General features: G+C 37.9%; 2 protein-coding genes and 1 long non-coding RNA gene across 4 annotated transcripts; 2 read left to right on the top strand and 1 right to left on the bottom strand.

Moving 5' to 3' along the window:
- Window positions 1-401: 401 nt before the first annotated feature.
- LOC6506753 (cysteine-rich motor neuron 1 protein) lies at window positions 402-8,685 on the bottom strand. Of its 2 annotated transcripts, none has more exons than XM_014909403.3 (6): window positions 8,473-8,685; window positions 6,603-7,107; window positions 5,383-5,513; window positions 3,465-3,661; window positions 3,269-3,396; window positions 402-1,980 (listed from the first exon to the last, which is right to left on the bottom strand). In XM_014909403.3, exons 2-6 carry the CDS (start codon window positions 6,920-6,922, stop codon window positions 1,971-1,973), a joined length of 786 nt encoding a protein of 261 aa, XP_014764889.1. In that variant the 5' UTR covers window positions 6,923-7,107; window positions 8,473-8,685; the 3' UTR covers window positions 402-1,970. The 2 variants fall into 2 exon arrangements, with proteins under 2 accessions (XP_014764889.1, XP_001957304.2); XM_001957268.4 differs by having other exon boundaries at window positions 8,581-8,674.
- LOC6493227 lies at window positions 3,668-5,152 on the top strand. Its single transcript, XM_001957269.4, has 3 exons — window positions 3,668-3,926; window positions 3,979-4,296; window positions 4,853-5,152. Exons 1-3 carry the CDS (start codon window positions 3,864-3,866, stop codon window positions 5,006-5,008), a joined length of 537 nt encoding a protein of 178 aa, XP_001957305.2. The 5' UTR covers window positions 3,668-3,863; the 3' UTR covers window positions 5,009-5,152.
- A 463-nt stretch (window positions 8,686-9,148) lies between the features above and the next one.
- Window positions 9,149-13,426, top strand: LOC116655769. The gene is made up of 3 exons (XR_004310817.2): window positions 9,149-12,884; window positions 12,979-13,222; window positions 13,293-13,426. It is a non-coding gene; the product is annotated as an uncharacterized LOC116655769 (long non-coding RNA).

Genomic DNA, 13,426 nt, shown 5'->3' with positions numbered 1-13,426 from the left:
GCGCCTTAAACAAACAACAATTTGCCCGTTTTTTTATATTTTATTTTGTCCACACACTAACGCATGTATCTTGAAGATACATTTGCGTGCCAATGGCGTAATTTACCACTTAACATATCAATTGTGCGGCTATTAATCAAACAACAGACGACTGGGAGAGCTCCGGGGCCTAACTCTGGATTCCTGCTTTGATTTGTACGCATCGCTTGTCAAACAAGTGAGACAAAAGATATATTCGTATGGTCCGGCCCGGCCCCATAGTGCCCCATAGAGACTCTGAAATTTTTCATATCGTAAATGTCCATCAAGCGAGCCAAATCATAATAAGAGCATAAAGAGTAGAATTTTTAACACCTCACTCCTCCGCACTCGAACCCTATTGTTCTGCCCCCTGGACACAGTGGCCCCCCCTCTTGACCCACCCCCCTCATTGGCATTTGGACATCGGATCAGATCAGATCCCATCAGAGGCATTCCAACGGAGAGGCATATTCGGCTCGAAAACTATTCCATTGAGGCTGTCAGATGACGCCGTCTAATTGCTTTTGTTTGCTCCACTAAGGTGCACATCGAGCCACAGAAATAAAATAAAATATAACAACTCAATTGAAAAAGCGAAACACAACTCGAACTCGGGCTCAAAACTGAAACTCCTTGAAGTGATAGGTGCCGAAGATGCTGGAGAGCGGCGGGAAAACACTTAAGCGCCAAAGTGTATCTTTGATCTTTTGAAGAACTGACCCCACTCGACTGCCGTTGATGGTCGATTTTTGGGGCAAAAGGGTTTATTTATTTTTTTTTGTGGCACCCTCACTATTGTTACGGCGTCTCGGTCAGTTCGAATAGTAGTTCTGAGGACATGAACTGACAGTCAAGTGGGCATTGATTTAATAAGGAATTAAATGACTGAAATTTTTTGACATACATTTTTGTCTTTAAGTTATAAATTGGATTTAGGTAAAGTTTTCATACTCATATTGGCCAATTAATAAAAATATAATCATGGAATCATGGAATAGTAGAAGGTAAAGAAAAGAAGTTCTAACTTAATAACAAGCTGTTTTAAATACACTCTTTAGAGACAAATTAAATATTACATTTTCTTGTATTGTTCTAATAATTTTTGCTTTTCTTTTATATTAAATAATCTTTAAACAAAATCATATTTTTTTTTACAAAATAGAATAAAATAGACACTACTTCTACACGCGTTTAACAGAAATCCTTTCGACATAGCATATGCTAAATTATGTAGCATACATTTTGGGGTCTGTTAAATGTAAGGACTCTGTAATCTTATTACTGAAAGTATACTACAGTAATCTGTAATGTTATAGCTTAACAGTAGCTTGTGCTGTAAGGCGCAATAATATAAATAATGTTAACGCCAGTATGAGCTAACAGTTACATGTGAAATATTTAAAATATTTATTTCTAGTTTTCTTTTAAGTCCCCCGAAAATATAAAAAAAACAAATATTTAAATTTCTGGCCATTTATATATTTCGGATGCTTTTCATTACAGCAAAATTTGTCATTGGGCATTATTGTTTATTGTTTATTGAATGGCTTGGCTTAACATTTGCACATTTTAAATATTTTTGTTTTCAAAGCATCAACAGTTTTTAAATGCTTTTATTTTATTGTTTGTATATTTGGGCTTGACTCTTATTTTTTGGCGTTAGGAATAGAAATTGCAAATTTATACATACGTATGCGCACTCTAAAAACAATAAAGTAACAAATGTCTTAGGATACATACAATATTAATTTTAATTATCATATGTTCTTTTCCTCTTGTATATGTGTATTTATCATATTTTATATTAGCCATATTATTATTTAGAAGTAAGCATACTATCTGTACAAGATCTTTCATATCTTTTAATTAATTTTTCTTTTTTGTTTTTGTTAAGTTAAGAGATGAGAAGGGGGCTGCGACTTCAATGGCAGGTCGATGACTCAATCGTCCTAGATGATTCTGAAAAGAAAGAGAGTAATTTTCTTTAAATTGTTGTCAAATCTTATGGATGATCCACTTAAAAAATCCACAAATATAGACGAAAGGGCAATATGTTCAAAATATATGCCATATATTTGTCAATTTCCACCCGATTCTTGAGCGGAATACCTTAAACGATTCGTAGATCGATTCTCCAGCAATCTGCATTAAAATCTGGCAACAAAATATTTTTTCGATTTTTATCAAAATTTTCTGGGCCATCCCCTTCAGAATGTGAAAAGGGCATGGGGAGCTCATTATGACCCCCTGCGATAGCCATATCTTGGCCACTATTTGACCGATTCTTGAGCGGAATACTTTAAACGATTCGTAGATCGATTCTCCAGCAATCTGCATTAAAATCTGGCAACAAAATATTTTTTCGATTTTTATCAAAATTTTCTGGGCCATCCCCTTCAGAATGTGAAAAGGGCATAGGGAGCTCATTAGGACCTCCTTCGATAACCATATCTTGGCCATTCTTTGACCGATTCTTGAGCGGAGTACCTTAAACGATTCGTAGATCGATTCTCCAGCAATCTGCATCAAAATCTGAGAACAAAATATTTTCGAGATTTTTATCAAAATTTTCTGGGCCATCCCCTTCAGAATGTGAAAAGGGCATGGGGAGCTCATTATGACCCCCTGCGATAGCCATATCTTGGCCACTATTTGACCGATTCTTGAGCGGAATACCTTAAACGATTCGTAGATCGATTCTCCAGCAACCTGCATCAAAACCTGGCAACAAAATATTTTTTCGATTTTTATCAAAATTTTCTGGGCCATCCCCTTCAGAATGTGAAAAGGGCATAGGGAGCTCATTAGGACCTCCTTCGATAACCATATCTTGGCCACTATTTGACCGATTCTTGAGCGGAATACCTTCAACGATTCGTAGATCGATTCTCCAGAAATCTGCATCAAAATATCGCAACAAAATATTTTTTAAATTTTTTCTAAAATTTTATGGGCCATCCCCTTCAAAATGTGGACAGTGCATGGGGAGCCCATTAGGACCTCCTTCGATAACCATATCTTGGCCATTCTTTGACCGATTCTTGAGCGGAGTACCTTAAACGATTCGTAGATCGATTGTCTAGAAAAATCTGCCATAATAAAAAACCATAATGTGAAAAGGGCACAGGGAACATTATGACCCTTTGCGACAGCCATATCTTGGCCAATATTTCCGAAAAAAAATATGTTCTGAATAATAAGTGAATAATTAAATAATAAATGAAACAACACATTAAGGTATACTTACATGCGTTTTCTTAAACTTTTTCGCTTTCTGCGCAACTTTTTGTATGAAAGTTTGCTCGGTGAGATTTTGTAGTCTTCATCGAATTCCAGTTCGAGCTTAATTAGGTTTTGCAAATTCAACTGGCACTCCTGCAGGCCAAACAAAAATCCAATTAATAAAACTCACGAACAATAGCGCTCTCATTTTTAGGAGTTACCTCTAGGTTTTTGAAATGCCAACGGGAATCGCTGGGGGAGCCTCCGTCGCGGGTGAAATCGCTGCGACAGGTGCGCATGGTGGGCCAGCACTGGCAGCGTTTGTTGGTGATCTCACATCCTTGCTGCAGGACAATCGATTCGCTGTCAGTGCAATTATCGCGCTGGCTGTAGGTCAGGGCGGTCAAATGCTGCAAATCTGCACCAAAAAACAGAGTTATTAACACCACAAAAATTACGTTTTAATCTGCATATTTAATGGTCATTAAGGCCTTTGAATGAACTTTGAATCTCGCCGCATTAGCAGCGATTATTATGAGGTTTAATTTAAATTAGTATCAGCCTATATCAGCCTATATAAAGCGCGACCATTTCCATTTTTCCGCTTAGTTTGGTAAAGTATGTATACCCGGTTTTGGATCTTTCCCCTACTATTTTTCCCCATTCAACTGGGACTGTCAAAGGTTTGTTTGTTGGACTTTAGACTACATTTTTCAACTAATTCCCATTCAATAGAGAAACTATGACATCAATATAAGCAAACTGGACTGCCGTATTTTGCAACCAAACTACATCAGTCTATTAGAGTGCGAAATTATTCGCAAACGCATACCCGTGGTATCATCCCGTTTCATTTTAAAGGAAGATATTGACAAATTCAATATAAATGCCACATTCTATTTAATAAAAAAGGATAATAGTCGGATGTCTGTGGCCGAGTTCAAAATGGATGGTTGCAGGTATCTAAGCTCGATGTATAATAATATTATGGGACGACTTTTTACTCGATTCAAGGCAGTTAGCAATCTTCCTACTTCATGTCCGGTGCCCAAGGTGAGTCTATCACAATATTTTAGTTATATGAATTGCCTTTCTGCTTTGGCACCTCTATTGTTCCATTATTTGACAATCTGAGCTTCAACTAGTAATCCCAATGCCCACTTTTTGGTAAAAAGTTATCAAAATTGAAAGAGAATCAATATGCTTGCAATGACAACAAGCGAGCAGAAACCAATTTAATGAAATAGAACTTCCGTTTGCTTTGTACCTTCCATCTAGATAGCAAAACTTTATCCCCCCATCTCCTCCCTCGGGCTGGGGAAAGAGACAAAAATTTCACTCCTGGGAAACAACTTTCAATAAATAAAAGCAAATATTTGTCAACATTTCGTGTTGTGGAACTCGACGAGCCAAACTAGTTAAATTTGAACAACGTTTTGCAGTTATTTCATTTAGTATTTTCCATTTCCCATTTTCCATTTGGCCGTGTTCAATTTTCTGAAACAAAATACATAAATATCCGCACCAGAGTCCCATGCTGTTTCAACCGCATTAATTCCCCAAACATGATTACATACAAAAACCAAATTGATGCCATCAAATTATGCAGGGAAAACTGTTCGAGATCCGAAACTACACATTCCTGGCCGACGAATTCCCGCCAGGAGTGCCCCAGGCCAAATGGCAAGTGCGAACGAAATTGCTGACGAGCTCCGGACCGGTTGTGGAACTATTAATCGACGGCAGTGTGGTCTATAATACGTGATGTTAATGCATAATGGATGCGACTAAATACGAATTCTGCCTATCCATAACCCGCTCAATGTGTCCACTATCCCCATATGCCCTTATAATGCACAGGAAATAAAATCAATATTGTTTCGATATACAATTCACAAGCAGCAACCAACATATTGTTGTTTTATTCACCAGACCAAAACAAAACATTGTTGCATAAACTGAATTTTAAAAAAGTGTCTTTTGGGAAACAAATGCGTTTAATTGAATTGCAAATTGAGTTTTATTTTCTTTGGAAAAGGGAAGCTATGATAGATGTTCTGTCTATTTAAGGACTATTTAAGGGCACCCCAATTTTTTCTAAGTGTATATATAGTTTCATGTGTATTTGTAACAACTTACCCATACATACGCCCAGTCCGCTGCTAATGGGCAGTTTGGTCACACACTGCAGGGGCGGCTCACATTGACCGGAAAATCCGCCCGGACCGCCGCAGGACTCGCCCAGAGTTTTGGCGCATATGCGGCAACATCTGCGAATAGTTGGACAAAACGACCGGATATGTATATGAGAATAGTCCACGAATACACCAAATAGAGGCCAAATGAATCCCAGTAGTAATTGATTCGATTCCGTCTTGGATTCGATAAGCGTTAACAATTAGTTAACACTCTCTAGTCTGGTCTAGGTGTAGGTGGCTGTGTGTTGGCCTGATCTGAATTCTTAAGCAGTACGTGACTCACGATTTGAATTAGATTGGAATATAGAAGAGACAGTTTGACGTCTGACTCGCTTAATTATATCATTGCCAATTATTCGTATAATAGAGTTGGAAAAGTGTGATTTTTTTTCTAGCTTCCAAGCAATTGAGCTTCATATACTAACTACATTCATTAATATTTAAATGTATATAAATGAAAGTATATGCCTACTGTGTAATTATGCAAATTTAGACTATCAATTTATATTCGTTGACATATTAAAAAAAAACCAAAACAATTTATTCCAATAATATCTTTTATTAATATCTAACTCGACAAAGGAATTAATAATTTCAATTAATTACCCCTCAATGAATAATTATTTGGCCGAAATCTAAATTATTGTAATATAATATTTTATCAAGCCACAAATACTCAAAAAGATCAAAAGGATATTCAATTTTCACAAATTTTAAATAAAATAAAATAACTCCCCTTTGGCAACTGAAAACCGCCACAAACAGACAATTTATTTTAATTGATTTCTTGAGTTTATAATTTAATCCGGATAATTCAATTATGTTGTGGAGCTGTTGATTTTAAATTAATTACGTCCACTTGTTTGATAGCTGACAATAATTTCATAATATTTCGAAATAAATACATTTTCAAGCCATAATTAAATAGTGGACTGAAAGAAATATAAAATCCTCAGGCTTTAGAACTATTGAGAATATATTTCTGAAAGCCACCAGCAAGAGAACCAGTGCCAATAAAATAAAATCCAATATAAATTTACCCAACATGCGGGATAATGATATATTCATGTGGTTGGCCCCAGTGGTTTCCATAAAACCAGAAAATATCATTTTAATTGGCGTAGAGCTTCCGTGCTTGCCAGCGAGCGAGCGACTACTTACTTGCAGGGATCCCAGAGCATAAGTCCTTTGCCGGGGCAGTCCGGAGAATGTATTACGTCGCACTCCTTCGGATTGCAGTAGCATTTGAGGCCATTTACCACATTGTTGCTGCCGCCAGATGCTGCCATTATCAGGAGCAGATAGCAGCACAAGTAGATGAGCAGCGCGCTCACGTTCAGGCGGCCAAAATAACTTCCGTTCTGGCGCATCCTATGCGGAAGTTTGGCTTTGTTGTGCTGTTTGCCTGCCACCGTTGTTGTCCTTGTGCGTATATCCTCCACCATCACCGACTGTACCCCGCCTTCGGCTCTTCCGTCCATTTATAGGCAATTTTTATTGTGCCCCTTTTGGTTCTTCTACATCCGATGATGATGACGATGTTCGTACTGGTACTGGTGCTGGGACTCGTCCTGGTACTCGTACTCGTGTTTCTGGTTCTGGTACGGATACGGATTCTGATCCTGGGGTCCGGGCATGGGTCCAGCGCAGGCAATTTGCATGTTGGCTGCAAAAAGCAAGGGCGTTGTTAAATGATTAAAAAGCCATAAACAACAACAGCCCTATTTTCACCCCACCCTTGGACCTATTTACGACCCCCAGCGAGGGGTCTCTGAATTGGCGTTTTACAATTGAAAAGTTGTTTCGGAAATCGGCATCCCGGCCAGTCTAATTTCATTAAAATTTCATTTGCATTGCCTACTTCTCAGAGGCCGAAGAAATCGTTAAATGAATTTGGTCATAAATTTATAAAACGGTAGAATTAGGTCGCGAAAATTGAAATGCCCAAGAACAGTTTAAATCTAAATCAAGACATAAAGTACTTTCTAATAAAGTACACTCTCCCATGAGCCTCAATTTATATACATTTTTAAGTTAATAATAAAACCTGGAAAGTAACAGTCCTTCAATTAAAATCTAATTTTGAAAAATAAGGTAAACTTAATTTGATGTGAGGTTCAAAGAAAAGTTTTCATTCCAATTAAAGTTTTCTCATTTAATTTGGTCCCCTTGTGTGTCCCCTTTGTGTCTTGATTGTGTGATATATATTTGATTTTAATCATCATCAACTTGATCAGCTTCAAATCCGGCTCTCAGCAAAATGACTTCAGCGGCTTAATTAACCAAACGTGTGGTCATGGCCAAAATCAGAGACTGGAAAATGAACTCGCGACCAGAACCACAAAACAGAACAGAGCTGAGCGGAGCAAAGCTGAAATTCTCGAAACAAAAAATAAGGAAAAAACTTCCGAAATTAATTTCAATGAATCCCCAAAAGTATGCCATGTGGCAAAAAGTTGTTGAAATTTCAGCTCAAAGGACATCATCGGGGATGAGGAATGAAATCAAATTGGCTGTAGAACACATGCCAAACTAATTTTTATTTAAACGTTTGATGTTCTCCTAACTCCCCCACAAAAACTACTCCATCATGTCAATTGTTGGTACCCTAACCTACTCCACTAGTCCTATATTGTGAGCAAAAATTCCGAAATTGTTGCGCAGTTGATTTGCCTTGAAATCAATGGAATAATAATAAACTTTTGCCTATTTGCCGTTGAGCAGTTGAGCAGTTGAGCAGTTGAGTGTTTGTGTTTTGTTTTTGTTTTCGTGTTGTTTTGTGCCACATATAATTTCTCTACTTTTTTCGGGTGAGTATTGCTTTCACTTTGCCTTGGCCAAAAGGACACTTGACGTTATTGCTCTTGTCGTTGTTGTTTTTTCAGTTGCCTGTCAACCACTTTCAATTTGGCATTCAATTTTTTGTTGTGTTTTTATAACAACAGCACTAACACAGCACAGAACTCAGGACATCAAGGCAGGACACGGCTAACATACACACATAGACACAGTCACACACATAGGAACACACCTCGTTACACCTAACGATAGACGTTTAAGGCTAGCCTATATGCTATATGATGTTGTTATTGCTGTCGTTGTTGCCTGCCTGACGTTGACGAACGTTGGGCGAGAATACCTTCTTACGGACCGACAAATTCTTATGAATTTTTCATGCGCTTTTGTCTGCCGCAGGCGGCCATTTAAGGCAAGAGACTGAACTAGCTTGCCGCTGCATAGACCTTTTGCCAGTTAGAAGGATGTCTCGGGCTCCCTACGAAATAATTTCCCTCTATATCCTCTCACCGAGCATGCGCTGGGGAACTTGGAGCCTGGAAGGCAAAGTTATCAGCGAACACTGCCAAAGGACACGAATTAAATTCGTTAAATTCCGGTTTATGCGAGAGAATATTTCGTGAGTTTTACATAGCATTTGGTGGGAGAATTTCCCCTGTATTTTTTCGGCTCCAAGGCTCCAATTATAAATATTGCAAGAAAAGATAAAGGAGGTTCGGCTTATTTACTATAAGTTTTCATACTTCGTTTAAATTATGATTTTATACAAAACTTGATATTTGTAGAAATAATAAATGTCAAGAATCTTAATCTTAGGGTACTTCTTAAACTGCTTTAAAAACTAGTTAAATATGTTGATTATGATTAAATTTTTTAATAAAAAAGATTTTAATTATTTTTAAAAAAATATATCAAAAAATTAATCAATATATTTTTGGCCGTATGTATTTTTAAGGTTTTAATAATTAATTAAGTTACTTATTTATGTATTTTTGCAAACAACTAATTTCACAATCTAATCGCCCCGCATAAACGCCAAAAGTAACTAAGCACTCTTGATGATGATGGCGCGCGATGAGAGCCAACAGCGGATGCAAAAACATCCTTCAAAATATAAAGTCATTTTAGTTTATTATAATTACAAATAAAGAGCAGGATGCAGGGGCTTATGTTGATCCTAGAAGGGGAGAGGCTTTTCCGAGATTTCATCCTGACAGCCTGGCTCTCTTCCTGCCCGCCTATCCCCAGCCCGTCCCAGCCAGGCTAATGGCCAATTTAAAAGTATGAAATTCCCGTCGCTTGACTTGCGCTTATTTTAAGCTCGTATTTTTATTTGAGCTTCTTGAGCAGTTTAGGCCACAACTTTGATGATGAGGCGACCGTGTCAGCTGCTAATAAGCATCGCTCTAAGCAATTTGCCTCCAATAAAAGCCACACACCGCACCAGGCCTAAGTCGTACTCGTACATATAATGTCCTAACCGCCCGCCTTCCCCTGCCATGCCACCGTCTAAAAAACAGGCCAAAAAACTTGCAACTTTTCCAATTAGCGTAAAACAGACGTTTGAGTCCAAAAGTACACGAGAGAGTTCAAGTCCGAGAGCTGCCGGAGGTGTGGGTGTCGTCCCGCCCCCCATCTGGATCCTCTTCAGCAGCCGAAGATGAGTCCAATGCCATAGTAAATGTTGCGTAAAACAACTGCGGACACGGGATGGTGGTTGTCCACACCCCCTAGACCCACCCATCCTGCAGACCCTACCCTCCATTATCCTTGCACCCCGCACCCTTCGCAGATTTACAATTGAACAAAAGAGCAATTGGGAATTATGAGAGGGGAAAAACTTTTTTAACAACAATAACGAAACGTAAAGAAAACACTCGGACAAAATACAAAAAAAAAATTATTTGAAAATAACTGAACCAAGGATGTTTTCAGAGTAAATAAAATTGGAATGAATATTAATAAAAAGTGGATATCATTGTGTTGATTTCCCTAAAAGTGACCCATTTGATAGAAATATGATATATTAATGGCCTCATTAACTCAATCTGAAATCAAAGTAATTAACTTCACATTAAATAATATTAAGAGCTAGTAATGAAGTCATTAACCTTTTTATAAAATGTATTTTTAAAATTATTACAATATATTTTTACAGATTTTTTCACTAATTTTTTAACGTGCTTTCAGTCTGAGAAAAAATATTGAAAACTTGTGCGTTCAACTTGATATGCTGCAAAAAGTAAATGTGCAACAATGTGGTGGACTGGGGTGGCAGCAGCTTAAATTGTACAAGCAAGTGCCCCGGCCCCACTGCCACTGCCATAGCCCCACGTAGCCCATTCCAGAGGATGCTGCACTTCAGCTATTAATTCTTGAACAATTTCCAGAGGCAAAAGTTTGTCTCATTGGGTGGGGGAATCTGGGAATCTGAAAGAAAAAAAACCAAAAAATATTTTAAAGAAAAAAGCGACTACCCACGACGCGTACATTTATTTTCAATGTTTCATTACTTAACGACTTTTTGATGACAGTTTTATTGGCATTTAAACAAAAATTGAAGTGTTCTCTTTAGCCATACATATTTTTCACATTTTTCGGTTGATTTTGGTGCTCTTTTGTCCAAGTACATCGTAAAACATTAAACATGAGAAAAGCGCACACAAACCGTGCAACTTCGCTATGATCGAGGGGCTGCGGCCGGAAAAATGAGACCATCAAAGCCGAGTGGGAAAATTGTGGATGCCAAAGGAAGGGGAGGTTGCCATGCAACAGAGGTTGCCATGTTTGCAACGGATTTTCGGGGGGAAAGAGTTGGGGGTGATACTGGGCGGGGTTGCTTGGCGTATAATCTGCAATTATATTGAAGCATTCAGATTCAAATTCATGCAACACTTTCTGGCAGAAAGTTGAGCAAGTTTCTTCAACGATTGCTGCACAAACACAAAAATGTGATAGAAATATGAAAAGTCTGCCAGAGTTACAGCTCTGCCCTTCCGAGTGGGCTTCAGAAATAGCTAAATGGTAATTTTGAAAAGAGCAAAATGAAATCAAAATAGAGATGCAAGCGTATTTAATAGAATAATAAAATTGAGATACTTGAGAGTCAGAAGTGCCAAAGAACATAAAGCTGGCACTTTTTATTGAAATTGTTCGTTTGCTTTTAGGATATATTTGAGTTTGAAAAGTAAATGAAAGACTAAGAACTTGTAGTGCGAGGTATTATAAGTATTATTTGAAATTATAGAAAAGGTGATATTAGTAAACTTAATACAAATAATCTTATATATTATAAGAAATATAGATAACTAAAGCTTACTAATTTTTGTCTTATTTGTTCCATATTTTCTATACAATGTATCCTTCATCATATTAAGCTCCAATTCACCCTCCACCCGCCAATAAACCATTTTTTTTTCAAATAAATTTGAATAACAAATTAATCCTGGCCAATCCTAGCGGGGTAAAAACCAAACCAAACAAAGGAAAAAAAAACAAATTTACGCAACGCCCACACAATTTATTTAAACAATTTTTTCCGCGTCTTCATTTTTTTTAGAGGGATTTGGGGTAATTTGCGTATTTTTTTTTTCCTTTCATTCTATTTAGCTCGCCCTGTCGTCGAGTCTTGAGGGTTGTGGCAGCTGTGGCAAGGGTGTCAAGGGTGCGGAATGTCCGCAATGTCCGAGTAATTTGCCACTCGTCCATTTTAAATTACATTAGTTGAGTCGCGCCAAAGAACCAAGTTGGGGGAGTGTCGAAAGGCGGGAGTTCTGGTCAAATGCATATTTCTTGTTTCAATTACTTTCAGGGGAGGCGACGGCAAGGAGGGCGATGGCAAGGACCCAGTTGATGGCTCTGGCTAAGCTCGCGGCGGATTCTTCAGCACCAGCGGATATTTTATGTCCACCCACAGCCCACTACTAACCCACCATCTACCATCCGCATTTTTCTTAATGAAATTTGCATATAAATTGCAGGACCCCAAAGTTGGAAGTTGAAAGTTGATTTCGATTATTTGATGGGCGACTTTCATGGAGTCCTCACAACAACATCATCATCCATTGTCTGCGGGATTCTGCTGGCTTCCATCTTGTTTATCCACCGTCGCTGTTGTCTTCTTTCATTTTGTTGTGGATTTCAGTTTTTTCTTCCTTTCTTTCTGTTTTTTTTATTTTTTATTTTTTTGTCTAGGTTGTCAAAATGTCGACTTGTTTATCTTTTACATGACGCAACACTATGGCATCAGCATCATCATGGTCATCATCATGAACATCACCATCATCAACCTCCATGTCGAGGTTGTTGGTTCGTTGCATTGCCATCCAGCGATGTGGCATGCCGCACGCCAAGTGGAGCGCACTGCCGGAAAAGTATGCAGCTCCATTTTCGCGCTTTTCCGACCACCGCCCCCTTGATGCCATGCCATTCCATCCCATGCCATGCTATGCCTGCCGTGCCCCGGAAAATGAGTGAAACTAAAGCCGGCTGGCTGAGTGGCATTTAATGCACAACCAGGACACAAAGTCGGGACAACCGTAGATATAACCACCGAGATTGTGATGCACACTGAATTCTGGCTTATGCATATGGCCCAAATGGAATCCTTCCGACGGAAGCACATCCTACGGTTATTGGTTTAAAAAGGTGAGTCGTAGAGAGACTACAAATTACACGGAAACGGGTTTCTTTCTTTCTTATATATTTAAAAAATTCTTTGATACATGATATCTTTTTTCAGGATTATGAATTTCTTCACACTCTGACATACTCATATTTTGTGGGAATTTTAATAAATCATTATAAAATAATGGAACGTCTCCTGGGAGCTATAGGCCTGGGAGCTAAAAAATACCACAAATAAGCTGAGCCCAAAAAAAATTGGGCTATTTATGATTTATTTTGTATAATCTCCTGGGAGTTCAAAGAGCCGCTGGGGTGTTACCATTGATGTGTGATTTTTTGCCACTTAATTTATAATAAAGGTTGGTATTCATAAATCTACACAGCCTGATAATAGTTTTTGATATATTTTCCTTTTTATTGTATTTTTAGATTAAATGACTTTGAAGAAATCCAGAAAACTATCTCGGAAAACTTAATAAAACCAAAATTATACAATAAACCACCTAAAGCCTTTATCTTTTTATTAAAGAAAGAAAATTAACTTCATTTAATATATATTCGAA

The sequence above is a fragment of the Drosophila ananassae genome, chromosome 2R (assembly GCF_017639315.1).
Source record: "Drosophila ananassae strain 14024-0371.13 chromosome 2R, ASM1763931v2, whole genome shotgun sequence".
Taxonomy (NCBI): domain Eukaryota; kingdom Metazoa; phylum Arthropoda; class Insecta; order Diptera; family Drosophilidae; genus Drosophila; species Drosophila ananassae.
This window is presented reverse-complemented; position numbering and strand designations above follow the sequence as displayed.